This window comes from Pelodiscus sinensis, chromosome 30 (genome assembly GCF_052426305.1).
Source record: "Pelodiscus sinensis isolate ZL-2025 chromosome 30, ASM5242630v1, whole genome shotgun sequence".
Taxonomy (NCBI): domain Eukaryota; kingdom Metazoa; phylum Chordata; order Testudines; family Trionychidae; genus Pelodiscus; species Pelodiscus sinensis.
Window position 1 is genome coordinate 2,940,501 of NC_143081.1, and position 26,995 is coordinate 2,967,495.

At 56.8% G+C, this 26,995-nt stretch overlaps 3 protein-coding genes across 3 annotated transcripts; all 3 read left to right on the forward strand.

The window, feature by feature from the left end:
* Nucleotides 1–5,733: 5,733 nt before the first annotated feature.
* On the forward strand, nt 5,734–6,449 carry LOC142821182 (granzyme H-like). Its single transcript, XM_089774170.1, has 2 exons — nt 5,734–5,982; nt 6,294–6,449. Exons 1-2 carry the CDS (start codon nt 5,734–5,736, stop codon nt 6,447–6,449), a joined length of 405 nt encoding a protein of 134 aa, XP_089630296.1.
* Nucleotides 6,450–13,967: 7,518 nt separating this feature from the next.
* LOC102459655 (granzyme B-like) lies at nt 13,968–16,314 on the forward strand. The gene is made up of 4 exons (XM_089774171.1): nt 13,968–14,068; nt 14,484–14,628; nt 15,203–15,475; nt 15,649–16,314. Exons 1-4 carry the CDS (start codon nt 13,968–13,970, stop codon nt 15,796–15,798), a joined length of 669 nt encoding a protein of 222 aa, XP_089630297.1. The 3' UTR covers nt 15,799–16,314.
* Nucleotides 16,315–21,076: 4,762 nt separating this feature from the next.
* On the forward strand, nt 21,077–26,672 carry LOC106732480 (mast cell protease 1A-like). The gene is made up of 4 exons (XM_075912214.2): nt 21,077–21,267; nt 23,722–23,857; nt 25,451–25,708; nt 25,927–26,672. Exons 1-4 carry the CDS (start codon nt 21,077–21,079, stop codon nt 26,092–26,094), a joined length of 753 nt encoding a protein of 250 aa, XP_075768329.2. The 3' UTR covers nt 26,095–26,672.
* The last annotated feature ends 323 nt before the right edge of the window (nt 26,673–26,995 follow it).

Sequence of the window (26,995 nt, forward strand, 5' to 3'; positions counted from 1 at the left end):
CGAGCGTGCTCAGGGAGGGATCATCCGGAAACTCATAATTTGCTGATCATTATTGTCCTAGTAAAACAGGGGTGGAACATTGCGTTAGAAGTTGCTGCTGCAGGGCGTCACTAAGACATCTTCCAAATCTGGGGAGCAGCCACAAACCAGTTCCCCAGGGTGTGTCTAGACTACAGGGTTTTCTAGAAAAAAAAAAGTGGCCTTTTTTCGAAAAACTTCCCCTGCATCTAGACTGCCGCTGCATTCTTTTGCAAGTAAATCGAAAGAAGGCGGCAGTTTTTTTCGACCATGGAAAACCTTATTTTACAAGGAAGAAGGCCTTTGTTCGAAAGTGCGTTTTCGAAAACAGGCGCAATGGAATGCCAACTGGGCTTTTTCGAAAGAGGGCATCCAGACGGCTGGGGTGCTCGGAGCTCTTCTGAAGGGGAAAGGCCCCCGTGTCCCATTCCCGGACTATGGCAGAGATCTTCCGAGTGGGGGTTCTGAGTGCGGCTGTGGGGCAGGGCTTGGGGAGAGGGGTGTGGGAGGGTGGAGGTGGGGGTTCTGGGCAGTGAGGAGATGGGGGTGCAGGGCTTGGGGGGTCCATGTGGGGCACGGGGGAGTTGTGGGAGGGCTGTGGGGGGCACTGTGCCGCAGCAGGATCTGTGGGTGGACAGGTGGTGCTGGGTGGGGCACCTAAAATTTGGGGGGACCCCCAGTCCCTGCAGGTGGTGGGGACACCCCTGTGTTCCCAGCCACCAGAAATAGTATAGGGCTGCCCCAACTGTAAATCCAGCCCTGGGTGGGCTATGGCTCTCCGAGCACCCCTAGGGGATAAGGAGCCCCCTCCCCCACACCTGGCTCCTTTGGATCCCTGCTGCCAATTCCTGCCCCAGCCAGCGAGGTTGGCCAAAGGTCCAGGGCCAGGACCAAGAAACCTGGGACCCATTCTCCGCTCTGCCCAGGATCTCTGGGACACGTGGTTTCCTGATAGGCACCCACATCATATGAACGAGAGGCCACCCAATGAAATGAATGGGCAGAAGGTTTAAAACAAAGAAAAGGAAGTTTTTTCACACAGTCAACCTGTGGAACTCCTCGCCTGAGGAGGTGGTGAAGGCTAGGATTATACCAGAAAGAGAACTAGATAACCTCCATAAATGTAAGTCCATCAATGACTATTAGCCAGGCTGGGTAAGGAATCATAGAATCATAGAATAATAGGACTGGAAGGGACCTCGAGAGGTCATCGAGTCCAGCCCCCCGCCCTCAAGGCAGGACCACGCTCTGTCTACACCATCCCTGACAGATGTCTATCTAACCTGTTCTTAAATATCTCCAGAGAGGGAGATTCCACCACCTCCCTTGGCAATTTATTCCAATATTTGACCACCCTGACAGTTAGGAATTTTTTCCTAATGTCCAATCTAAACCTCCCCTGCTGCACTTTAAGCCCATTACTCCTTGTCCTGTCCTCAGAAACCAAGAGGAACAAATTTTCTCCTTCCTCCTTGTGACACCCTTTAGATATTTGAAAACCGCTATCATGTCCCCCCTTCATCTTCTTTTTTCCAAACTAAACAAGCCCAGTTCATGAAGCCTGGCTTCATAGGTCATGTTCTCTAAACCTTTAATCATTCTTGTCGCTCTTCTCTGGACCCTTTCCAATTTCTCCACATCTTTCTTGAAATGTGGCGCCCAGAACTGGACACAGTACTCCAGCTGAGGCCTAACTAGTGCAGAGTAGAGCGGCAGAATGGCTTCACGAGTTTTGCTTACAACACACCTGTTGATACAACCTAGAATCATATTTGCTTTTTTTGCAACAGCATCACACTGTTGACTCATATTCAACTTGTGGTCCACTATGACCCCTAGATCCCTTTCCGCCATGCTCCTTCCTAGACAGTCGCTTCCCATCTTGTATGTATGGAACTGATTGTTCCTTCCTAAGGGGAGCACTTTGCATTTCTCTTTATTAAACCTCATCCTGTTTACCTCTGACCATTTCTCTAACTTGCTAAGGTCATTTTGAATTATGTCCCTATCCTCTCTTTGTCAGAGGGTGGGGATGGATGGCAGGAGAGAGATGGCTTGAGCATTCCCTCTTCCGTTCCCTCCCTCTGGGGCACCTGGCATTGGCCACTGTCAGCAGACAGGATGCTGGGCTGGACGGACCTTTCATCGAACCCAGTCTGGCCGTTCTGATGTTCATATGTAAATCCCATAGGCAGATATAGGAACAATCGCCCTGCGCCTCAGTTTCCCCATCTGTAGAAAGAGAGGCATCCGCTTGTGCCTGTCTCGGTTAGACACTGGTGGGGCAGGGCGTGTGGGGCAGTGCAGCACCCGGCCCTATGGGAGCTCTGAGTTTGGTCTAGGGGCGATGAGGTGGATATGGGCTATTTACCAACACTCCCACCCCCTTGAGTGAAGACTTGCTCACAGCTGAACCGTCACAAAAGGGTTTTGATTTCCCCATGGGCAAAGCCCCAGAGCAGGTCTTGTCCAGGGAGCCCACGTAGATTATCACATGAACGTCCCCCCCACCGGGTGGCGACTCAGTTTCCCCAGAATAATGGAGGCGGGTGGCAGGCGAGGTGTCACGAGGAAAAGGCCGTTCGTAACCACCCCAATTTTCATGGGACCGAATTTTTCGCGCATCAGGCTTGGAGCATCCCTGGCTGGTCACCGGGTGCTGGTGAAGGAGACACGTCTGGGGCAGCAGGATCTAACCTGGGGTCCCCAATGCCATGAACTCCAGGCAGGCCCTACTCCCGGTGTGTTCAATAACCATTCCCCACCCAGCCAGCTCAGGGCTGTGGATTGGCCCTCCAGCCCCATGGGGTGTCCAGTGTGGGGCAGAGCTGAGCAGGGGGCCCGGATCCAGGCCCAAGGATCCCCCAGAAAGGGGATGAGGCAGTGGGCATCCCCTTTGGGATGGGGAGCTGGATCCCCACTCAGGGAGGGGGCTCTTTGTATGGACCTGGTCTCCCCGCAGGTGAGATCATCGGGGGAAGGGTAACCCGGCCCCACTCCAGGCCCTACATGGCCTATCTGAAAATACAGCACGGAGACAAATACTTTCGCTGCGGCGGGTTCCTGGTGGCGGAGAATTTCGTACTGGCCTACCCCGCCCACTCTGCTCACCAATGTGAGAAAGATCAAAGGGCCCGGTTCAACCCATCCCCAAAATCGGTCGCTGCCACCTACAACCCCCAGCAGCTGGGCTGAGGCACGGCCTGTCCTTCCTGTCGGCTCATGCGGTCAGCTGTGGTTGGAAGCTCAGGCACCTGAGCCCTGCACACAGACCAACGTGTGGGCGACTTTCCGATCTCCTCCCCCGCCCCGTTCTTCTCAAGCTGAGTCTCTAAAGCAGCCAGACCGGAGGCAGATGCACTGACCCTGAGCTAAGCAAACATGCAGGAACACCTATTGCTTCTCCTCCCCATGGCTTTTCTCCTGCCCCCCAAGGCTCATGCCGGTGAGTACAGCTGGGATTGGCGCCCCTGAAATTTGTGGGGGGAATGGGGAGGTTTCACGATTCAGTGGGTGATTTCTCAGGACTTGTGAGAACCGCTACCCCAATGGTCACCGCACCCATAGAACAGAGCCTGCCTAGCGAGGGATCATTCGGAAACCCATAATTTGCAGACCATTATTGTCCTAGTAAAACAGGGGTGGCAGATTGTGTTAGAAGTTGCTGCTGCAGGGTGTTACTAAGATACCTTCCAAATCTGGGGAGCAGCCACAAACCAGTTCCCCAGAGACAAAAAGGCTAATTGATCTGCCAGCCAATTATCAACAGAATCTAATTGGCCACCCCCTGGTTAAAGTGGCAGGGAAGAAAGTGGGGGTGAAAAGTGGGCATCTTGAGAATGAAACAGCTTGTGAGTCTCATCGGGACAAACCGTTTTTCTCCTGCGTCCCAGCCGGAGAGGGGACTGCAGGGTCTAACATGGGGCTAACTCCAGACAGGGAGATTCCTGCCCCAATCCCGGGGTGTTGGGCACCGATTCCCCACCCAGCCAGCTCAGAGCTGTGAATTTGCCCTCCAGCCCCATGGGGGGCCAAGTGTGGGGCAGAGCAGAGCAGGGGGCTGGAATCAAGAGACACGGATCCACCAGGCAGAGCATCATGATGGGGGGGTGAGGTATTGGAGGGTCCCCTTCTGTATGGGGAGCAGGGTTCCAGCCCAGGGCGGTGCTGGAGCCCTTTGTATGAACCTGGTCTCCCCCCAGGTGAGATCATCGGGGGATGGGAATCCCGGCCCCACTCTAGGCCCTATATGGCCTATCTGAAAATAAAAGATGGAAAGAAACACGGTCGCTGCAGCGGGTTCCTGGTGGCGGAGAACTTCGTACTCACGGCCGCTCACTGCTACGGACGGTCAGTGCCTCTGGGCTGGGACGTGGGGGCAGGAAGGGAATGGGAAAGCCACATCCCCCAAAGCCAAGACCCTGCTGCCCTGCCCGCAAAGGGCGTACGCTCCTTCCTCATCCCTCATACCATGGACCCTCCGGCCGCATGCCCCGTTGGGGGCACCCTCCTGCCCTAACGTTGCTCCTGGTCTTTACAGCCAAGTCACAGTACTCATGGGAGCTAATGACATCAGCCAACCAGAAGCCACCCAACAAGAGATCCCGGTGCTTCTCCAGATCCCGCACGAAGGATACAACGAACACACGCTAAAAAACGACATCATGCTGCTGCTGGTACTCATGCCTCCCTTCCCCCCACCCCAGTGACCTCACACTGCTGCAGGTACCACCCCCATCCCATCCCCCACCCCCAGTGACCTCACACTGCTGCAGGTACCGCCCCATCCCATCCCCCACCCCCAGTGACCTCACACTGCTGCAGGTACCGCCCCCATCCTATCCCCCACCCCAGTGACCTCACACTGCTGCAGGTACCACCCCCACCCCATCCCCCACCCCCAGTGACCTCACACTGCTGCAGGTACCACCCCCACCCCATCCCCCACCCCCAGTGACCTCACACTGCTGCAGGTACCACCCCCACCCCATCCCCCACCCCCAGTGACCTCACACTGCTGCAGGTACCGCCCCCATCCCATCCCCCACCCCCAGTGACCTCACACTGCTGCAGGTACCGCCCCCATCCCATCCCCCACCCCCAGTGACCTCACACTGCTGCAGGTACCGCCCCCATCCCATCCCCCACCCCCCAGTGACCTCACACTGCTGCAGGTACCGCCCCCATCCCATCCCCCGCCCCCAGTGACCTCACACTGCTGCAGGTACCACCCCATCCCATCCCCCACCCCCCAGTGACCTCACCCTGCTGCAGGTACCACCCCATCCCTTCCCGCACCCCCAGTGACCTCACACTGCTGCAGGTACCACCCCATCCCATCCCCCACCCCCAGTGACCTCACACTGCTGCAGGTACCGCCCCATCCCATCCCCCACCCCCAGTGACCTCACACTGCTGCAGGTACCACCCCCATCCCATCCCCCACCCCCAGTGACCTCACACTGCTGCAGGTACCACCCCTATCCCTTCCCCCCACCCCAGTGACCTCACACTGCTGCAGGTACCACCCCATCCCTTCCCGCACCCCCAGTGACTTCACACCGCAGCCGGTACCACACCTTTCCTATCTACCTGCCTGAAGTGACCCCCCCTTGGTGTTGAGGAGCGTTTGATGTCTCCATATTCTTGCCTCCGACCCTCGTATTCTATGTCGTCCTTCTCATGTTTCAGCTGGAGTGGAACGTGTCACCGACCATGTGGGTGGGGGCCATCGCCCTGCCCAGCGCTCACGAGAGGGTGGAGCCAGGGACCCTGTGCACCGTCGCCGGCTGGGGCAGCCTTTGGCCAGATGCTGTGGTTTACGCAAACACGCTCTGGGAAGTGGACGTGGTGGTGATGCCGGACGCCGCGTGTCCGAGGAACCCGAACTGGCTGTATCGTCACTACGACCCCGCCACCATGATGTGTGTAGGGGACCCAGCCCAGCTGTACGACACTGCAAAGGTGCCTCCCCTCTTGGCTTCCACCCCCCTGGGCAATTGGCTGTGACTGATGAGGCTGTTGGAGTTCTTGTCAGGGCTCCGAGTGGCCATCAGGCCCCGTTGCACCAGGCGCTGTCCAAGCCAATGGGGAGATTTCTGGTCTTGTCTTGGGGGAAGGGCCAGAGACCAGCTGGACAGAGGGGAGTGGGATCCTGAATCCAGCGGGGTCATGGGAGGGGCCAAGGAGAGACCTGGGGGGTGTCACTAGGCCGCGGATGAGCGAATAACGACTCCCGGAGCCGTTTTCCATCTGTGGCTTGTTCTGTTCCGCAGGGCGACTCCGGGGGCCCCCTGGTGTGCGGAGGGACAGCCCAGGGCATCGTCTCCTGGGGGCCTTGCAAAGCTCCTGGGGTCTACACGAAAATCTCCGTCTTCGTGCCCTGGATACGAGACACAATGAAGATTTTTCAGCCTGGAGCCCGGCCGTGAATCCCTGCCCAGGCCAAAGCTGGGAGCTGATACAGTTCCCCTCACGCAGCCCCCAAACTAGCAGCATGCAGGCAGGGAGTCTAGGGGAGTTAGGAGCGAGGTTCAAGCCCCTGGGATACAGGACACACCCCCACCAGACCCGGCGGATTGGGGCTCGGCCCCGTGTCAGCCGGTTGATGAGGTTTGTGGCAGATCCCTGCCCTGCTGGGCCACTTGAAACCTGCCCTGCCCTCCCTGGGCCGTTCCCACGGTTAGTTGCCAGCGTTAACGCCCGTTTCACACACCCCTGTGCCCCGCACCGGCCAGGCGAACGGAAGGAAGGGAGTGACTGCAGATCCATCTCCGGGGCTGATCCCTCATTCCCACGCCATGACCTGCCCTGCCCCCAGCCTGCTGCATTTCTCCTGCTTCATACCCAGCATGGAATAAAAATGAAATTACAAAAAAAGTGACTCTGGGACTGATCTATTTACGTAGCTTTCCATCCCCACACACCTCCTCCTATCTATCTATCCCCATACACCCCCCCATCTATCTATCTGTCTATCTATCCCCACACACCCTATCTATCTATCTATCCCCATACACCCCCTCTATCTATCTATCTATCTATCCCCACACACCCTATCTATCTATCTATCCCCATACACCCCCTCTATCTATCTATCTATCTATCTATCCCCACACACCCTATCTATCTATCTATCCCCATACACCCCCTCTATCTATCTATCTATCTATCCCCATACACCCCCTCTATCTATCTATCTATCTATCTAGCTATCTATCTAGCTATCTATCTATCTAGCTATCTATCTATCTATCTATCTATCTATCTATCTATCTATCTATCTATCTATCTATCTCACCTAGAGGAGGCCTGGATCCCACTAGACTCATTCCCAGCAGGGATGGTCCAGCCAGTGGTGTATTCTGCCCCCACGTGTGCAGGGACTCTGGCATGCAGTGAACTTCCAGCTCTTCAGCAGCCCAGCTGACTGGTGCCCTAGCCTGCTAAACCTGGGTGCTCGGCTGTGGTTGGAAATTGAGGTTTCCAGGGAACCAATGGAACCAGAGAATCCGAGAGCAGGCAGAGATCTCAGGAGGCATCCAGTCCAGCCCCCTGGCCAAAGCAGGACCAACCCAACTCAATCATCCCAGCCAGGGCTTGGTGAATTTGGGACTTACACACCCCTCGGGATGGAGATCCTACCCCCTCCCCAGGGAACCCACTGGTGTCCATGACATGGCCTCTCCCGTAGCCTCCCCAATGACGCTCTCCCACCTCTGCCTGGATACTGCTGTTCCACTTCAGCCATCCCACTGCTACCCCTTGATTCGGGCAGCGCGGAACGCCAGGGCTGCGGGGCCTTGGGTGCGGTGAGTTTGTCAGGACTGAGACCAGAGGGGCTAGGGAAGGACAGGGAGTATCTCGCCAGTTGGCACAAAGTGTCCCCAGTGCTCGGTGGGCAGTGGTGCGGGGGTTGCTTCTAGCAGCAATGATTTGTCAGGGAGCCAGCACTCCTGGGCGCTCTCCCCGGCGCTCTCCCCACCCCGAGAAGGGAGCAGAGTCCAGTGGTTGGAGCAGGGCTACAGTGATACCGAAAGAAGCTACAAGCTGGGTGGCCCAGGGTCTACGTGTCTCTCGGCTGTGCCGCTTCCCGTCTGCACAGTCCCATCTCCCAGGCGTAGGTTGTCACTGAAATGGCCACATCTCCTGCATGTAGTGACAGACTCTCTGGGGGTGCTACTGAAAAACCCTCCCCCTGCAATTGTGTGCTTGCTCTGCCAACCCCAGCTGGCTCACGTCTGCCCTCCCCCTGAAGACAGATCGAATGGTCCTGTTCCCACCTGCCATCAAGATCAGTCGCTGCCTCCCCATCCCCACCACAGAGACACCGGCAGGGTGCTGAGCGGAGATGGGACCAGGGGAGTCCGAGCCCATATGTGCCCAGCTGTGAACCAGCACCCAGAACAGCCCTGGAGCCTGCTGGACACATCCCCCCTGGAGTCTGCTCCATCCAGTGGGGCATCATCCGGCCGGCTGTGCAGGGACTCAGCTACTGGGCTGACTCATGTTCTATTCTTGCCACCAGACTGTGTGGTTGGCTGTGGCTGGAAACAGATGCACCTGAGCCCTGCAGTTAGATGAGCGTGTGGGTGACCTTGAGATTTCCTGCCCCCTTGAATCCCTCCCCCCAAGCTGAGTCCATAAACCCTGCAGGTCTGCAGCAGAGGCACCGTCCCTGCACTGACTGCAGACATGCAAGTTCATTTCTTGTTTCCGCTCCCCATGGCCTTTCTCCTGCTGCCTGGGACATGGGCTGGTGAGTAGAGCTGGCTTTGAGGGCCCTGGAAGTGTGGGGTGAATGGAGGTTTTCAGGGATTGCATTTGGTGTGTGTTACCTCAGGCCTGTGACAGATTGTAGCCCTTTGTTCCCCGCTTACACAGGATTATGATGCATTTTAGTCCTAGCGTGCCTTTTAAGTATCACCTGAAAACTCATAATTTGCTGACCATTATTGTCTGGATAAAATAGCCATTGCAGGTACAGTGATAAGATTATACTGCGGCGTGTTTCTCAGACATGTTTCACGTGTGTGGCACCACCACAAACCGGTTCCCTAGAGATAAAAGACTAGCCGATGCTTCAGCCAGGTGTCAATGAAATAAAATGCCCCTTCTCTCGGTTAAATTGGCCATTCTGGGGTAGGAAGTAGAACCTAGATGAAAACTTTGCCTCATGATAAACAAAAAGCGTGGGACACTTGACTGCACAGACCATCTCTCTGACGGAAGATGATTCTGAAAGAAGAGAAACAACTAAGCAAAGGGAGAGCAGACCCCCCCAAAAAATTTGCCTTTGTCTCTCGACTTCTGGCGTTCCCAACACTGGATGCACAGAGGCAGCAGCAGGGGATTGAGGGAGGGATCCTGAGAGAGGCAAATTTTGCAGGAAGGTGGTGGGCAAGATCTCCCCAGGCAGAGATGAAAACATGTCACTGTCCTGTTCAGCGGCGATGTCTGTGAGAGAGGATGTGGCGGTTTGTCTCACACAGCGCCGATAGAATCATAGACTCGATAGAATCATCGAGTCCAGCCCCCTCCCACAACTAGATCATCCCAGCCAGGGCTTTGTCAAGCCGGGACTTCAACAGCTCTGGGAATGGAGATTCCACCCCCTCGCTAGGGAACCCATCCCAGTGATTCCCCAACCGCCTAGGGAAATTGTTTTGCCTAATATCCAACCTAGACCTCCCTCACTGCAACTTGAACACATTGCTTCTTGTTCTGCCACCTGCCCCCACTGAGAACAGCCTCTCTCCAACCTCTTTGGAACTCCCCTTCAGGGAGTCGAAGGCTGCTCCCAAATCCCCCCTCGCTCTTCTCTTCTGCAGACTAAACAAACCCAAATCCCCGGCCTCTACTCGTAGGTCATGTACTCCAGCCCCACCAATATGTCCTTCCCCTGGGAGATACCAAGCTGGGAGGGGTGGCGAGTGCTTTGGGAAATAGGGTCATAATTCAAAATGATCTGGACAAATTGGAGAAATGGTTGGAGGGAAACAGGATGAAGTTGAATAAAGACAAATGCAAAGTGCTCCACTTAGGAAGGAACAATCCATTTCATGCATACAGAATGGGAAGCAACTGTCTAGGAAGGAGTCTGGCAGAAAAGGATCTAGTAAACCACGAGCTAAATATCGGGGTGATGGTGTTACAAAAGAAGCAAACGTGATTCTGGGAGGCATGAACAGACATGCTGTGAGTAAAACACAAGGAGTCGTTCTTCCGCTCTACTCTGCGCTAATTAGGCCTCAGTTGGAGGATTGTGTCCAGCTATGGGCTCCACATTTCAAGGAAGACATGGAGACATTGGAGAAGATCCAGAGAGGAGCAACAAGATTGATGAACATGAGCTAGGAGGGAAGGCTGAAAGAATTGGGCTTGTTGAATTTGGAAAAGGGAAGACCGAGAGGGGATATGGTAGCGGTTTTCAGGTATCTAAAAGGGTGTCGTCAGGAGGAGGGGAAAAACATTGTTCTCCTTGTCCTCTGAGGATAAGACAAGAAGCAAGGGGCTTAAATTGCATAAGGCTACATCTAGGGTATGTCTAGACTACAGGGTTTTGTCGACAAAACTATACCTGAGTCTACACTTCCGCTGAGTTCTGTCGACATAACGTCGAGTGAACTCAGCAGTTTTGTCGATGACAGTAAACCTCATTTTACGAGGAATAACGCCTTTTGTCGATAGAGTTCTGACGACAGAAGGTGTTATTGAATCTACATTGTCCTTTGCGTCCACGCTGTTATGTCGACAAAGCGGCTTGCTTTGTCGACAGAACTGGCTGTCGTCTAGATGCTCTTTGTCGACAGAAGCTTTGTCGACAAAAGCCTGTAGTCTAGACGTACCCCGAGACTTCACGCCTTTTTGGACAGAGGCTGTGTTTAGACACAGGTATAGTTTTTTTTTTTAAAGGCCACTTTTTTCAAAAAAATCCTGTAGTCCAGACACACCCTAACGGAGGTTGAAGTTGGACATTCGGAAAAACTTCCTGCCTGTCAGGGTGGCCAAACACTGGAACAAGTTGCCGAGTGAGGTTGTGGAATCTCCATCCCTGGAGATATTTAAGAGGAGATTGGACAGACACCTGTCGGGGATGGTCTAGACAGTACTGGGCCCTGCCATGAGGACAGGGGACTGGACTTGATGACTTTTGAGGTCCCTTCCAATTCTAGGGTCGCACAATTCTCGAAAGGGGCATTGACCCCCCCCAAATGATCTATCCCTGTCTCTGCCCACGGCACTCACTGCATCAGAAGTACAGAGGAGGCAGAATTGAATGGAGTGGGGGACCCTCCCTGAAGGCAATTTGGCCCGTCCGACGGCAGAGAGAGGGAATCATAAGGCCAAGTTTTTACCAAACTGAGCACTGTCCGGTACAGGGGTGAGCAGAGGGGTTCAGAGTGTCACGGGGAGTCTCCCCCAGCGCCAACAGTGGTCAGTGTCACCCCCACCGTGTACAGAGGAGCAGGGGAAGGGCAAAACTCACCCCCTGGATCAGAGACAGCAGATCCTAGAGGGGAAAGGCCCCCCCGTCCCTCTCCACACCCTGGAGCCTGCCCGTCCCCCACTCTGAGGCCTGATCAAGGTTGGCGCCCCTCGAGGGGACAGGCCCCCGCCCTGTGAGACCCCCAGCTTTGGAAACAGGAAGCCCATGCAGGTCTGCAGAGCATGATCTTTGTCCATCATTGAGGGTGAAGGAGACATGACCACTGAACCCAATGGGGGGGGTCTGTTCTTGCTGTGATTTCCCAGGGCTCACACCGGCTCGCGGTGAGCTGGGGGTGATGGTTGTAAGGCCAAGATGGTTGGCGGTGCCAGAGAGATGTGGCCTCCTCCTCCCATCCATTGGAGCCCAGCCGGTTCTGCTGCTTGGGAGGAGACGGGCCAATGTTGTTTTTGTGGGTTGGGTTCCTCTTTCTTTTGGGACTAGGACTTTGTGGTGGAAAGCAACCAGAGATGAGGTCCTGAGGCTTTAGATCAGTGGACATACGTCAGGGGAGGTTGTGACGGACCAGGCCGTGTCTGGGCACAGCTGAGGGCATCCGCTCAGGGCGAATTGCTCAAATCCGGGGTTCCTTACAGCCCCCAGACTGGTGACCTCTCCAAACAGGCCACAAACCAGTCTCACAGAGCGCTTCAGCAGCCTGCCTGAAGCCTCCCGAGCAAAACCCCTCCGACACCCCAGCAATATCCGTGCCCCAGATGGTCCCGGGCCTATACACAGGTGGGGGGTCCTAGCACCCAATCCCACCTACCCCGAACAAGTCCTGTCCGGTTCCAAGAAACCAGCCACAGATCCCTGGTCAATTTACCCTCTGGATCTTACCCACAAATCACGCTGGGCCAATCCTTTAGAATCTAAAACTAAAGGTTTATTATCACAAGAAAGAAAAGCCTGAGAGTCAGGTTGTTAAAGAAAAGTATGTTACATGCACCGCATCTCCCAGTCCTCGATGCAGGCTCTAGCAGAGATGTTACAGCTGCTGGTTTATTTCTTGTTGCACATCCTAGGATCAGGATGGGTTCACAGGTCTTCCAGGCTCTTGGATCCCTGCAGTGCTGCCTCTGGGATGAAGTGCTGAGCTGAGAACAAAATGGCATCGACCACATGGCCTCTTTATACTCCTTCCTGGCCTCTTCTAGTATGCAGCAAGTCACCTGGACAGAGGCCAATCTCTATGTTCCCTGCTGGCTGCTCTCAGATGACAGCCCCCATTCTTTGGGTGTGTCCATAGCCCATTGAGAGCCATTGTTCCACAGGGCTTTGCTACTCAGCCTGTCCATAGCCATGCTTAACCACATTCAGAGAAATATTCAGCTTCCACACAGATTACAGATTCCTACCTACACACACAGACATTATACACTCACATAAATAGCGTACATAAGATCAACAAACAATAAGCTCCTATTCAATACCCCACATGGCTCCCTTTTATACCAATTTCTGGGGCCAACACCCCCACCTAGGGGTGCAGCAGCGATCTGGCTGCTTCCCTCCAATTCGGTAATGTGACAGAGGTGTCACTGGGACCATGACTGGGGAGGTGGTTGCATTCACTCTTCGCTGGATTGGCTTGGGTGTGTGCCTCAGTTTCCCCCAGCAGCACTGCACAAGGAGGGGGAGGCTAGGCATGACTCACTGGAGACGTGTGTTGGGCTCCGACACCCGAGAGCCAGACACAGGGTGTCTGCTGCGTGGGAAGGGTTGACAAAGATTCGGCGGGGATGCCCCAGGCGGGGGAGGGAAGAGGTAGGGGAAGGGTCAGTCTTGGCTGAAAGAGGAGGATCTGGGGCCAGGAAAAGGGGGCGAAGGGCTCAGGCCCCCTTCTCCCCGAGAGGAATAACCCTGCTTGCTCTTGGTCCCTGTGTGAACATCCATCTCTGCTGTGTCCCTGTGACCCAATAAACCTTCGCTTCTACCTGCCAGCGGAGAGTAACGTCCAGCTGCAGGTGGGGGTGCAGGACCTGGAAATCCCTCCCCCCCACCCCGTAGCACTCACCCCAGCCCATTCTGGCCTATCCCAGCTCACCCTCCCAGGATTTGGGATCAGATCTCGCCTCCGGGTGGGAATGTTGGGCTCATTCCCTGAGGTTAGGATTTCGAGGCCGTGGTGAGGGGAGTCGCGCACCCAGAATTAGAAAGCATCTGGTTGGGCCTCAGTTTCCCCATCGGCACAATGAGGGCTGAGCACACGGTTTCGGCCACAGGCAATGGGGCAGGGGGCAGGCGTGGATTTCCGAGCAATATGCCTTTAGGGAAAGCCACAATTTTCCACAGGAGCAGAGATTTGGGAGGTCGGGCTTCGCACAGTCCAGCCACTGTGGCCTGATGGAGAATGGAGGGACCATGCCCAGGGGCGGCAAGGGGGCTCTTTGCGTGAACCTGCTCTCCCCCAGGGCAGATCATCGGGGGAAGGGAAGCTGTGCCCCACTCCAGGCCCTACATGGCCTACCTGCGTGTACGACGTGACGAGAAATGGATTAGGTGCAGCGGATTCCTGGTGAAGCCAACTGTTGTGCTGACGGCCGCTCACTGCCAGGGAGAGTAAGTGCCTCTGGGCTGGGACGTGGCGGCGGGTGGGGTCAGTGGGAGAGGGAGACCCAGGAGCTCTGGGGCTGGTAGGGAAGGGGCAGGGGGTGGCCAGGCTGGGGGAGCAGAGCCCAGGGGTCTGACTGACTCAGGGGGCATCGGCGAGTCTCCAGAGGCCTCTGCAACCCATGGCCCAGCCCCAGCACTGGGCAAATCAATGCGGCTAATGGGCAGGGCAGGGAGGGGGTCCCAGCTCCAGGGAGCTGGGCTGGGGGGCTGGGCATGTACCCCGGCCTGGACCAAGCTGGGAGAGGGGAATTGGATACGGGCGGGGAGCTGAGGCCCAAGCTCAAAGGCAACAGGAAGAATTGATGAGCCAGAAACAGACGAGTCCGTCCCCGGCCTCTAACGCCCCACGTGTCACTTTTAGCTTTCAGAGAATCATCACTGTGGTCCTAGGAGCCCATAACGTCAGCCAATGGGAACCGAGCCAGCAAGTGATCCCCGTGCAACGGCAGATCCCCCACCCGCAGTACAACGATACACCGAAAAATAACGACATCATGATACTGCAGGTACCACCCCATCCCATCCCCAAACAGCAGTGACCTCACACTGCTGCAGGTACCGCCCCCATCCCATCCCCCACCCCCAGTGACATCACACTGCTGCAGGTACCGCCCCCATCCCATCCCCCACCCCCAGTGACATCACACTGCTGCAGGTACCGCCCCATCCCATCCCCCACCCCCAGTGACCTCACACTGCTGCAGGTACCGCCCCCATCCCATCCCCCGCCCCCCAGTGACCTCACACTGCTGCAGGTACCACCCCATCCCATCCCCCACCCCCAGTGACCTCACACTGCTGCAGGTACCGCCCCCATCCCATCCCCCACCCCCAGTGACCTCACACTGGTACAGGTACCGCCCCCATCCCATCCCCCACCTCCAGTGACCTCACACTGCTGCAGGTACCGCCCCCATCCCATCCCCCACCCCCAGTGACCTCACACTGCTGCGGGTACCGCCCCCATCGCATCGACCGAAACCTAGTGGACTCATGGCTGTGCATTTTCTATGGGTTCTTCCTCATTGGCCTGGTGAGCCTCGTATTCTTCCTTGTGCTTGTGTCCATGCCTGTGTGTAGCTGCAGGGTGAAGCTCATCACAATAAATATGTGGACTTCATCAAGCTGCCCCCGGCCAAGCAGCGAGTGCGTCCTTACACCAAGTGCAGCGTCGCCGGCTGGGGCCGGACTGGTCCAGAGAAGAAGCAGATGTCAGACACGCTGTGGGAGGCCGACATGGCGGTGATGGAGGATGCCGATTGTCCAAGGAACCAGGATGGGCCCTACCCCTACTACGACTCCACCACCATGATGTGTGTGGGGGACCCAGACGAAGGCAGCAGTTCTTTCAAAGTAAATCTGAAAGCTCCCTTGCGAAACTTGTGGTTTGTGTCAGGCTACTGGGGTGGAAGTCAAGACTTGGTCCTGCTGCGCTCGGGGCTGTACAAATGAAAGGGGAGCTGCCATGTTACTGGCAATGGATGAGTGCGGCTCACCCCTGTTCTTTGTGTTTTTCCATTTCACAGGGTGACTCTGGGGGCCCCCTGGTGTGTGGGGGGAAAGCCCAGGGCATCGTCTCCTGGGGACCCGAGGATGGAACCCCCCCTGCCGTGTACACGAGAGTCACAGCCTTCATCCCCTGGATCCAGGAGACGATGAAGGACCTGCAACCCTGAGCCCTGCCGGAAAGCACTGCTGAACTTCCCTGGCCCATTGCAGACACTCTTCCAGCATCAACACAGAGCACATATTCATATCTCTTCATCCCCTGGCTCGAAGACACCATCAGGAGCTTGCTGCCTGGAGCCCGGCTGTGAATCCCTGCCCAGTCCGAAGCTGGAGGCTGACACAGATCCACTCAGGCACCCCCAAACTAGGAGTATCCAGGCAGGGAAATTAAGGGAGTTAGATGTTCGAGCCCAGCCCCCTTTGGCTGCCTCGTTGCTGGGGAAGAGTTGGTTCTTGTCATCTGGGGTATGAGACACGAACCCGGCCCTGGGGCAGACCCGGCGGTGTGGGGCTCTCCGGGCGTCGCCACAGTAGGTTCCTGGGGAGCGGCTCCTGTTCGGCACACCCCTGTGCCCCACACCGGCCAGGCAGCCAGAAGGGATCAGAGCAAGGGTCGCCCTCAGCGATTGCAGATCCATCCCCCGGCTGATCCCTCCTTCCCACCTGCCCTGCCCTGCCCTGCCCTGCCCACGGCCTGCTGTGTTTCACTCCCTGCTTTGTAGTGGGCACTGAATAAAAATGAAAAAACAAAAAAAGTGACTTTGAGAATGATTGATCTATCGATCAATCTATCCCCTCACATCTGTCTATCTATCCCCATATACCCCCTCTATCTCTCTCTCTCACCCTCTCTCACCCTCTCTCACCCTCACCCAGAGCAGCCCTTGATCCCACTAGACTCATTCCCAGAAGGGATCTTCCAGCCAGTGGTGTATTCTCCTCTCACACGTGCAGGGACTCCAACATGCAGTGACCATCTGGCTCCAGGGGATCTTCAGTGGCCCAGCTGACTGGTGCTCTGGCCTGCTGAACCTGGGTGCTCAGCTGTGGTTGGAAATTGAGATTTCCAGGGAATCAATGGAACCAGAGAACCCCAGGAGGCAGAGATCTCAGGAGGCACCAGGTCCAGCCCCCTGCCCAAAGCAGCACCAACCCAACTCAACCACCCTAGCCAGGGCTTGGTCAATCCAGGACGTAAACATCTCTAGGGATGGAGATTCCACCCCCTCCCTAGGGAACCCACCGGTATCCGTGATGTGGCCTCTCCCTTAGCCTCTTCACTGACGCCGTCCCACCTGCGCTATCCCACTGCGACCCCTTGATACTGCTCGTGGACTTGCTTGGTCTGACACGAGGGATGGACCTTTCCATCCTTGCCCATGGAGACCCATTGGCCATCTCGAGCCGTTCGTGAACTCTTCCAAGTCCATACTTCCGCAGAGCTGGGCCCCGGTAGGTCAATTTAGGATGCCTCTTGGTCAGGCTATTCCTGTATAGATCGATTGACACCTACAGACACCAAGTGGATCAGTTCTAGAGTGACGCGCATCCATGTCTATCCGTTCTAGACCACTCAAGAACAACGCCATTCCTCTCCAGACCTTTCTCCCCACCCTACCGGTGCTGGACACCCCCCAACTAGCTGTATCCTATAGGGAGCTGCAGTAGGGGTCACCAAGCGGGCTCCGAGGCCATCCGGCGGATGGGTGGGAGAGTCCAGGACTGGCCCCTTGATGAGATGGGATGAAGGAAGGTCTCACGTTCCCTCTTCTATGAATGTGAATTCCCAGTGGGGCAAGGCACCTCCAGCGACAGGGAGGGATCCCGGGGCTCTCAGCACAGCCTGATGGGTTGGTAGCCCAGCCCCCACATGCTCCTGTGGGACCCCTCTGGTAGGGTGGCCACAGGGCTAAAGCACAGGGCCAAGACCCAAGACATCAGCGACCACTTCCCAGTCCAGCGCAGGCTCCCAATGGACCTCGCAGGTCAGTCTGCGGAGATGTGACTTTCAGAGTTGGGACAGGAGCCGAACACACAAACTCCTAACAGCAGGGACAACTGCTCCAAGCCTCAGTTTCCCCCACTGCACAATGAGCCTTTCCTGTCTGTGTTTCAACTGGATCCCCATTGGGAGACAGCTTGGTGGTGAGGGCAGTCCCCGGCACATTCAGAGATGTGATGAGCACACAAACACCTAACAGCAGGGTTAGGCACAGTCGCCCTGTGCCTCAGTTTCCCCATCTGCACGATGAGAGAGAAGACTCTTCACATGTCTGATTGAACTGGGCGTCCTTCGCGGGGCAGCTTTGGGGAGAGCCCAGCCCCCGGCACCATGGGGGGATCTCAGCCATGGGGCTGCCCCATTGCAAATGAGAGCAATGTACTAAGGTGCAAAGGTGACCCTGCGGAAGGGGAACATCTGACTTGGGGCTGCAGTGGAGGCAGAAATTACTAGGGGACTCTGGCTTTGGAGGATTCAGGGGGTGAGGCTAGAAGGTCTCCCCTTCCCTCCCGGCCCGGAAGTCGTTGTTTCTGGCTGTCAGCCTGCAGAAGAACTGGGGGGAGTTTCCTGCACCAGTTTCAGGGCTGAGCCGTGTTAGCCACGTTCCCAGCCGGGCCTGGTGTGCAAATAGCAACACCCCACCCCCCCTGTGTTGCATGTGTGATCAGCCGTTCCCCACCCTCTCTGCTCCTGGTCCACTTGAAGGGGGTTTCCAGGTGGGTGTCAACCTGCCTCGGTGGTTCCCAGGCCCGGCCTGGTGTGCAGACAGCAACACCCCACCTCCCCGTGGTGCACGTGTGACCAGCTGTTCCCCACCTGGTCCACCCGAAGGGGGTTTTCGGGTGGGTGTCAACCTGCCTCGGTGGTTCCCAAGCCGGGCCCGTCACGGACTCCCCCAGGCCATGACAACTGGCTTCTGCGGAGGCAGAACTAGACAAACCGTGTCTGGTGACATTTGGCAGTCACACTGGGAATCCAGGGAGGGGGATCCTTGGCAGACAGCCAAACGCCCCCGTCCTCGCCCAGCGTGGTAGAGGGACCCGGCGTGGGAGGCGAGTGCAGGGGGCGACTTCCAGGCACCTCAGGGTCTGGCTGGGACATGGGGTTGGTGCGGCCGGCCCTAGCGGGAGGGAAACTCGCCCCCAGCTGAGCAGCGTGCTCTTGAGTGATGAGTTTGTCAGTTCTTAGCCAGTGCCAGTGGCTGGGGCCTGCCAGGGACCCACCTCCTCCTCCATCCCCGGCTGGCCAGGGAGCACAGATCAATCCCTCCTCGGGGAACGGGTCAGCCCCGAGCCGAGAAATTCCCTGGGCGGTAATTCCAGGCACAGACGCTGTAGATCAGGTTAGAGACGTTCTCCCTGAACCGGTTCCCGCACTCACGTCGCACACGGCTGGAGGAGATCCCAGCTTTCAGTAGATCCCTTTCACCCCCACCGGGCAGGGCAGAACCCCAGGGCTGTGGGCCATTGGGTGCGAGAGTTTGTTGGGGCTGAGACCGGAGGGGCTCGGGAAGGACAGGGAGAGATTCTCCAAATGGCACAAACTGTCCCCGGCACTCAGAAGGCAGCGGTGCAGAGGTTGTTCCTACCAGCCGTGAGCTGTCTGGGAGCCAGGACTCGTGGGCTCTCTCCCCAGCTCTGGGAAGGGAGTGTGGTCTAGTGGTTAGAGCAGGGGCCTGGCGAAATGGAGGGGCGTTACAAGCTGGGGTCTACGGATCTCTCTGCTGTGTCCTTTCCCCTCTGCACAGTCCTAGCTCCCCGGTGCCAGATGTCACAGTCATCGCCGCAGCCCCATCACGTGGTCACAGACTCCCCGGGGGCGTCTCAGAAACCCTCCCCCTGCGGTGGCTGGGATGGGGGCTGATTCCTGCTCTACCCAGCCTCAGCCGGCTCAGGCCTGGCCCACCCTGGGACAGATCAAAGGGCTCTGTTCCCAACGACCCCCTGAGATCATCGCTGCCCCCTCAGCACCCAGCCCAGAGACACCGGCAGGGAGCTGAGCGGGAATGGGACCAGATGAGTCCGAGCTCCAGATGTGCCCAGCTGTGAGCCAGCACCCAGCCCAGCCCTGGACCCTGCTGGACACATCTCCACTGGGTCTTCTCTGTCCAATGGGGCATCATCCGGCCGGCTGTGCAGGACCCAGCTACTGGGCTGACTCATGTTCTATTCTTCCCCCAGCGGGTGCGGTTGGAAACTGCATTTTGATGAATGTGTGGCTGATCTAGAGGTTTCCTGCCTCCTTGAATCCCTCCCCCCAAACTGAGTCTATAAACCCTGCAGGTCTGCGGCGGATGCACCGTCCCCGCACTGACTGCAAACATGCCTGTCTACCTCTTGTTTCTGCTCCCTATGGCCTTTCTCCTGCAGCCTGGGACTTGGGCTGGTGAGTACAGCTGGGTTTTGGGGGCCCTGGGAGTTTGGGGTGAATGGGGGTTCTCAGGGACTAGGTTCTATCAGAACCTGCGAGAGGCTGATTCATTTTGTTCCCCACTTATACAGGATTATGGTACATGTTAGTGCCCTGTGAAGTATCACCCGAAAACTCATACTTTGCTGACCATTAGTGTCCGGAGGAAATAGCTGTGGCAGGAAAAGTGATAAGATGATACTGCAGGGTGTTACTCAGACATGTTCCGAGTGTGTGGAGACACCACAAACAGGTTCCCCGGGGCAAAAGACTAGCCGATGCTTCAGCCAGGTGTCAACAAAAGAAAATGGCCCTTCACCCGGTTCAATTTCCATTCTGGGGCAGGAAGTAGGACCTGGGTGAAAAATGTGCATCATGATGAACAACCAGCTGGGGATACAGACCTGCAGAGACCTTCTGTCTCCTAAGCCCCAGTGCGAGGAGGCTCGGAAAGAAGAGGAATAGCTACCAAAAGGTGGGGCTTTCAGGCCGCAATAACCAAGCCCCGATGCTTGTCACCTTGCCTTTTCTGCCCCATCCCTGGTCTGTATAACTCCCCAGTCCCGACATAGTCTCCATGGCTCTGTGCCCAGCTGGCTCTGATGGTGCTGCTCCCATCCTGCCCCCCGTGACTTTCCTCCTGCCCCCCTGGTAAGAGGGCTGCAGCAACCCCATGGAGACTCCTGTGGGCTATTTCCACCAAGCTCTGCCCCACACCGGGAGCCGGGCTGTGGGGCTGAGGCTCACCCAAAAAATACGGGATCAGATCCCAACTCAGCCCCCTTCCACCACCGACTCTTCCTCTTGAGCAAATCAACGTCCCCGGCCCAATGTCCCTACAGATACCCAGGGTTGAGCGGTGACCCCCTTGGCTCCTTGCCTCCCTCGCGCTGGGTCTGGGAGTAGGGCCATGGGTCTGGGAAGGAGAGGATGAAGATCAAGGCCTGTGCCACAGCCTGTAGCAGGTTGCAAGGACCAGAGGGGGAGGATGAGGTTGTGGGGACTCCCCGCCAGGATGGGGGGTTTGCCCCAGTATGGCCCAGTGGATGATGGGATTTTTTCGTCTCTCTCCCCCAGGGGAGATCATCAAGGGAAAGGAAGTTAAGGCTCATTCCAGGCCCTACATGGCCTATCTGAGAATACAACATGGAACCAAGATGGGTCGCTGCGGCGGGTTCCTGGTGGCGGAGAACTTTGTGCTGACGGCCGCTCACTGCCAGGCAGGGTAAGTGCCTCTGGGCTGAGACGTGGGGGCGGGTGGGCTAACGGGGAAGGGGAAGCCAAGAGCTCTGGTGCTGGTTTGGCGGGGGGACAGGGAAGGAGAAGGGGGTGGTCATGCTGGGGGAGCAAAGCCCATAGGTGTGACCAGCTCAGGGGGCATCGCTGAGTCTCTAGGGGCCTCTGTGACCCACAGCCCAGCCCCAGCACTGGGTAAATCAATGGGGCTGCAGGCAGGGAGCTCAGCGCAGAGCAGGGAGGGGTCCCAGCCCCATGGCAGCTCGGCAGGATGCTGGGCTGGGGGGCTGAGCATGGACCTTGGCACTCCAAGGGCATGTCTACACAGCAGAGCTATTTTGGGATATCAGAGAGACCTTAAAATAGCTACCCTGTGTCTTTTGAATGCATCCGCTATTCCGAAATATAGTGGACATGCTATTTTGGCATCTGGGTAACCCTCCTTCCATGAGGGTTAAAGGGATGGTTTGAAATAGCACTTGATTTCAGAATTTGGTGCCGTGTCGACAACACCAAATTTTGAAATAAACTCAAAAAAACGGGCACAATTTGCATAGCACAAATTATAGGTCGTATTTTGTGTTGCCAGTGCAGTGTAGACATAGCCCAACTGAAGAAGGTGGGGACCTCCAAAGAGTTAAATACTTCACTTCTATAGGCTCTGCTTGCAAAAACTCCCCAATCACAGATAGATGGACTTTGGGGGGTCGCTGCCTCCATTAACAAGGGATTTATATCCTGAAAGTCAGGAAGGGACACTTGAATTCCTGCCCCAGGATTACCCAAAGCTCTTTCCCCCCGTGTCATAACCCTGAGGGTTGGCCAGCAGCCTGGAGTTGAAGGAGTTAATGATATCCTCTGTACCTAGCTAGGTAGTGGTCAGCCAATAGAAATGCAAGAAGGGATTTCAAACTGAGACAAAGGAATTTGGGGGTTTTCCCTCCTTTGTCTCTGAGGCCGTTTGCTCTCTAGATACTGAGGGAGAAAGAAGACATGTCTCTCTCCCAGAAAAAGACTCTTCATCATGTGGAAATAGGGTAAAGTCTAGCTAAATCCATCAGGTTTGATTGTTTTCTAGGTTGGGAATTTGGATCTGATGTCTGTGCTGTTAGAAATGAGTTTTCCTCTTTTGTAACTAAGTCCTGAGTCCGTGGGAGTCCCTATGAGTGTATTAATTGGTGACTTTTTCCATCTGCTCATTAGGCTTGTAACAGGAGTATTGTTTTGATCATTAAAGTTCTTTCTTTTTTATTATCCTGATATTGGTTCAGTTCTGTGTCCTGGAAAATCTGTCCGTGGGATCTGCAGGCCTCTGACTAGGGGGCAGCTACCACCGCCTTCAGCTTGGATTTTCTGTTTTCATCTTCAAGCTCTTTGGGAAAAAGAGCGTGGGGTGCCCTCGGGTTGGTTTCAAGTGTCCACCCCTGTTTGTGGGTTCAAAAGCACTTAATGGTGGCAGTGGATTTTTATCTCCAAAATCTAGGTTTTTAGGATTTTAGGGGGAAGTTTTATCCCAAGGCCTAGAAAGATCAGGTTTGGGGGTGGCTTTTGCAGGACCCCACTTCTGCATTCATCATGCCAGAATGGGGAATTAGCCTTGACACCCCAAAAGCACTTGAAAAAAGAAGACGAAAGCACAGAAAAGAAATCTCTTAGCACACACACACACACACACACACACACACACACACCTTGAAAAATGTGATTGTATTAACAAAACAAAAAAATCGACTTGATAAAGTATATTTGGTTGCTAGATGTTACAGAGCAATGGAGTGACACAAATTAAAACGCAGAGAACACCTCTGGGCACGCTCTTGGATAGTGAAGGGGGAGGGGAGGTCTGGATTCACACAGAGAAGTTTAAGCAAACGACCAAAATGACAAAAAAATACCCTAATCGGGACTAAACAAACCTTTTCCCTTTATTCACGATCCGGGTGGATGCCGGCTGCAAGGGCCAGTTCACGCCCATGTCCCGTATTTCTTCTAGGCATGTCAATTCTGATTCTTGGCTGGATCTGGCTAGGAGGGGTCACTGGGGGTGCACAGAGCCAGGGGCCGGGATGATCACAGGGAGGGAACATCCCTAGGGACAGGGGAACACCCAGGCTGGGACCCCAAAGCAAATGCAATAGCCCTTTCTGCCCTACGCTATGCCCCCCAAGATGGATTGCAGTCAGCGCGGCTGGACCAACCCATCCAATTGTGTAGCCCCTGAGCCAGCCGGTCCCCCGTCCTGAGGCTGGCTCAAAGCCAACAGTATCAAGGGGTGTGTCACATTTTCACTGGCTGGGAACTGAGTCCGACACGAATTGTTCAGAGCCCCAGGCTGCCTGGTTCCCCACCAGCTCTCTGCTTGTGTCAGACCCACGTGAGCCCGACCCGCATCGCACGCATCTTCCCCCTTCCCCCCACGGAATGTGGCTCTTCGCTCTTCTAGTAAGATCACGGTCGTCCTGGGCGCCCATAACATCAGCCGACAGGAAAAGAGTCAACAAGTCATCCAGGTGAAAAAGGCCTACCCCCACGAGGAGTACGATGATGAGTACAATGATAACGACATCATGCTGCTCGAGGTACTGACCCTATCTCTTCCTCCTCCAGTGACCTCACACTGCTGCAGGTACCGCCCCCATCCCATCCCCCACCCCCAGTGACCTCACACTGCTGCAGGTACCACCCCATCCCATCCCCCACCCCCAGTGACCTCACACTGCTGCAGGTACCGCCCCATCCCATCCCCCACCCCCAGTGACCTCACACTGCTGCAGGTACCACCCCATCCCATCCCCCACCCCCAGTGACCTCACACTGCTGCAGGTACCGCCCCATCCCATCCCCCACCCCCAGTGACCTCACACTGCTGCAGGTACCGCCCCCATCCCATCCCCCACCCCCAGTGACCTCACACTGCTGCAGGTACCGCCCCCATCCCATCCCCCACCCCCAGTGACCTCACACTGCTGCAGGTACCGCCCCATCCCATCCCCCACCCCAGTGACCTCACACTGCTGCAGGTACCGCCCCATCCCATCCCCCACCCCCAGTGACCTCACACTGCTGCAGGTACCGCCCCCATCCCATCCCCCACCCCCAGTGACCTCACACTGCTGCAGGTACCGCCCCCATCCCATCCCCCACCCCCAGTGACCTCACACTGCTGCAGGTACCGCCCCCATCCCATCCCCCACCCCCAGTGACCTCACACTGCTGCAGGTACCGCCCCATCCCATCCCCCACCCCCAGTGATCTCACACTGCTGCAGGTACCGCCCCCATCCCATCCCCCACCCCCAGTGACCTCACACTGCTGCAGGTACCGCCCCATCCCATCCCCCACCCCCAGTGACCTCACACTGCTGCAGGTACCGCCCCCATCCCATCCCCCACCCCCAGTGACCTCACACTGCTGCAGGTACCGCCCCCATCCCATCCCCCACCCCCAGTGACCTCACACTGCTGCAGGTCCCGCCCCATCCCATCCCCCACCGCAGTGACCTCACACTGCTGCAGGTCCCGCCCCATCCCATCCCCCACCGCAGTGACCTCACACTGCTGCAGGTACCGCCCCATCCCATCCCCCACCCCCAGTGACCTCACACTGCTGCAGGTACCGCCCCCATCCCATCCCCCACCCCCAGTGACCTCACACTGCTGCAGGTACCGCCCCCATCCCATCCCCCACCCCCAGTGACCTCACACTGCTGCAGGTCCCGCCCCATCCCATCCCCCACCGCAGTGACCTCACACTGCTGCAGGTACCGCCCCATCCCATCCCCCACCCCCAGTGACCTCACACTGCTGCAGGTACCACCCCCATCCCATCCCCCACCCCCAGTGACCTCACACTGCTGCAGGTACCGCCCCCATCCCATCCCCCACCCCCAGTGACCTCACACTGCTGCAGGTACCGCCCCCATCCCATCCCCCACCCCCAGTGACCTCACACTGCTGCAGGTACCGCCCCCATCCCATCCCCCACCCCCAGTGACCTCACACTGCTGCAGGTACCACCCCATCCCATCCCCCGTCCCCAGTGATCTCATGCTGGTGCAGGTATTGTCTTCAGCCCAACACTACACCCCATTTGCCAGGGGTTTTTGGAGCGTTTACTGGGGATGGGGTATGACTCTTTGCCTGCTCTTGCTCTCTGTCATTCCTGCCCCTCAGCTGTCCACGCCGGCGAAACTGAGTAAGCGTGTGAAACCCATCGCCCTGGCCACGGCCGGTAAGATCGTGAAGCCGGGGAAGAAGTGCCGTGTTGCCGGCTGGGGCCTCACTATTGCCCGCAACAACTCATCGTCAGCCAACACGCTGCGGGAGGTGCAGGTGAAGGTGCTGAAGGATGCTGAGTGCAAGGATTGGCGCTACAACCACCAGACCATGCTGTGTGCGGGGAAGGCAGGGAAGGGCAACGGTGCTACCCAGGTAAACCTGCTCCTGGCTTGGAGCTCCCTTGGGAAATCCCCGTGATGAGGGAGTGGCTCAGTTCTTGTCCTGAGACTGGCTGAGAAATCTGGGTTGTGGGGGCAGAGGGCAAGGAGAGACCAGGGCACATCAGGGGCAACCCAGAGACCTGCTCCCCTCGGGGTGATACTGGGCCTGGTGTTGGCCGTTCTGAATCCGTGGCCTGGTCTGTTCTTCAGGGCGACTCCGGTGGCCCCTTGGTGTGCAGGGGTAAGGCCCAGGGCATCGTCTCTTGGGGGCCTGACAACCTCCCTGGCATGTACACGAGACTCTCCACTTTCATCGGCTGGATCCAGGAGACAATGGAAGGAACACCGCTCTGTGGCCCGCCAGGACTTACAGCATAGACCGGCACTGCCTCGCTTCTGTCCTTTGGAGAGGCCCAGATGTGGGGCCAGCATGGCAGAGGGGCTCAGCCTCCCAGCCTGAGGCTCCTCCCCCGTTCAAGACTCTGTTCCCTCTCCCAGCTGTGCTTCTGCTCCAGTTGTGCCCAACCCATCAGCACCAAGGCAGGAGAGTTAGGAGCCGGACTCAGGGCCGGATGCCCTTTGGCTAGGGAACAGCGGGTGCGTGTCAGTTACGAGCCAAACCCTGGGGCAGACCCGGCGGGTTGTTGCTCTCCCCAGTGTGAGATGGGGGAGTGCCGGCTTGTGGGAGCTCCTTCCCGTAACGTCCTGCTGGAACCACCCCCTGCCCTGACCTCTCTGGGCCTTGCCCACACACTGGCCCCCTGGAGCATTGACCGCCCCTTCCAAACACAGCCAGGAGACAGCCAGGCGGGTGGGAGGGAACTCTGGGATGGGTGCACGGATCTACTGCAGATCTAAATTTGGCCTTGATCCTCTGCAGCCCAGTTCCCCTGCCCGGCTACATTTTGCTCAGCTGCCCTGTCCCACTGCCTGCTCCACAGCCAGCCAGTAATAAAGCCAAGTTACTAAAAATGGCTCCTTACTGAGTCATCCACCATCCAGAGCAGCTGCTGGACCTGCCCAGGCCAGGAGGGAACTGACCGCACGGGGAGGCCAGGATGAGGTTCAGCGATTTCAAGCACAGTGAGGGTCTGGGGGCGTGGGTGGGAACAGAACCCCTTGAGGCAGGCTAGGATGGACACAAAGGTGACTCACATAGGAAAAGGTGCCGGTGCCATCACTTGTCCTGACTCCCGAGGCAGCTACATCTGGAACAGAAATAGGAGAAGCTAGATAATTTATAGAGAAGCTAAATAATTTCATGGAGGTTAGGTCCATA

What these genes read in the sequence shown, in the direction of transcription:
- LOC142821182 (XM_089774170.1), top strand. Translation starts at nt 5,734, where the DNA reads ATGTGGGTGGGGGCCATCGCCCTGCCCAGCGCTCACGAGAGGGTGGAG. An exon ending in AGCTGTACGACACTGCAAAG is followed by an intron (nt 5,983 to 6,293) that starts GTGCCTCCCCTC and finishes TCTGTTCCGCAG; the next exon opens with GGCGACTCCGGGGGCCCCCT.
- LOC102459655 (XM_089774171.1), top strand. Translation starts at nt 13,968, where the DNA reads ATGGCCTACCTGCGTGTACGACGTGACGAGAAATGGATTAGGTGCAGC. An exon ending in ACGACATCATGATACTGCAG is followed by an intron (nt 14,629 to 15,202) that starts GTACCACCCCAT and finishes GCCTGTGTGTAG; the next exon opens with CTGCAGGGTGAAGCTCATCA. An exon ending in AAGGCAGCAGTTCTTTCAAA is followed by an intron (nt 15,476 to 15,648) that starts GTAAATCTGAAA and finishes TCCATTTCACAG; the next exon opens with GGTGACTCTGGGGGCCCCCT.
- LOC106732480 (XM_075912214.2), top strand. Translation starts at nt 21,077, where the DNA reads ATGGCCCAGTGGATGATGGGATTTTTTCGTCTCTCTCCCCCAGGGGAG. An exon ending in ACGACATCATGCTGCTCGAG is followed by an intron (nt 23,858 to 25,450) that starts GTACTGACCCTA and finishes CCTGCCCCTCAG; the next exon opens with CTGTCCACGCCGGCGAAACT. An exon ending in AGGGCAACGGTGCTACCCAG is followed by an intron (nt 25,709 to 25,926) that starts GTAAACCTGCTC and finishes TCTGTTCTTCAG; the next exon opens with GGCGACTCCGGTGGCCCCTT.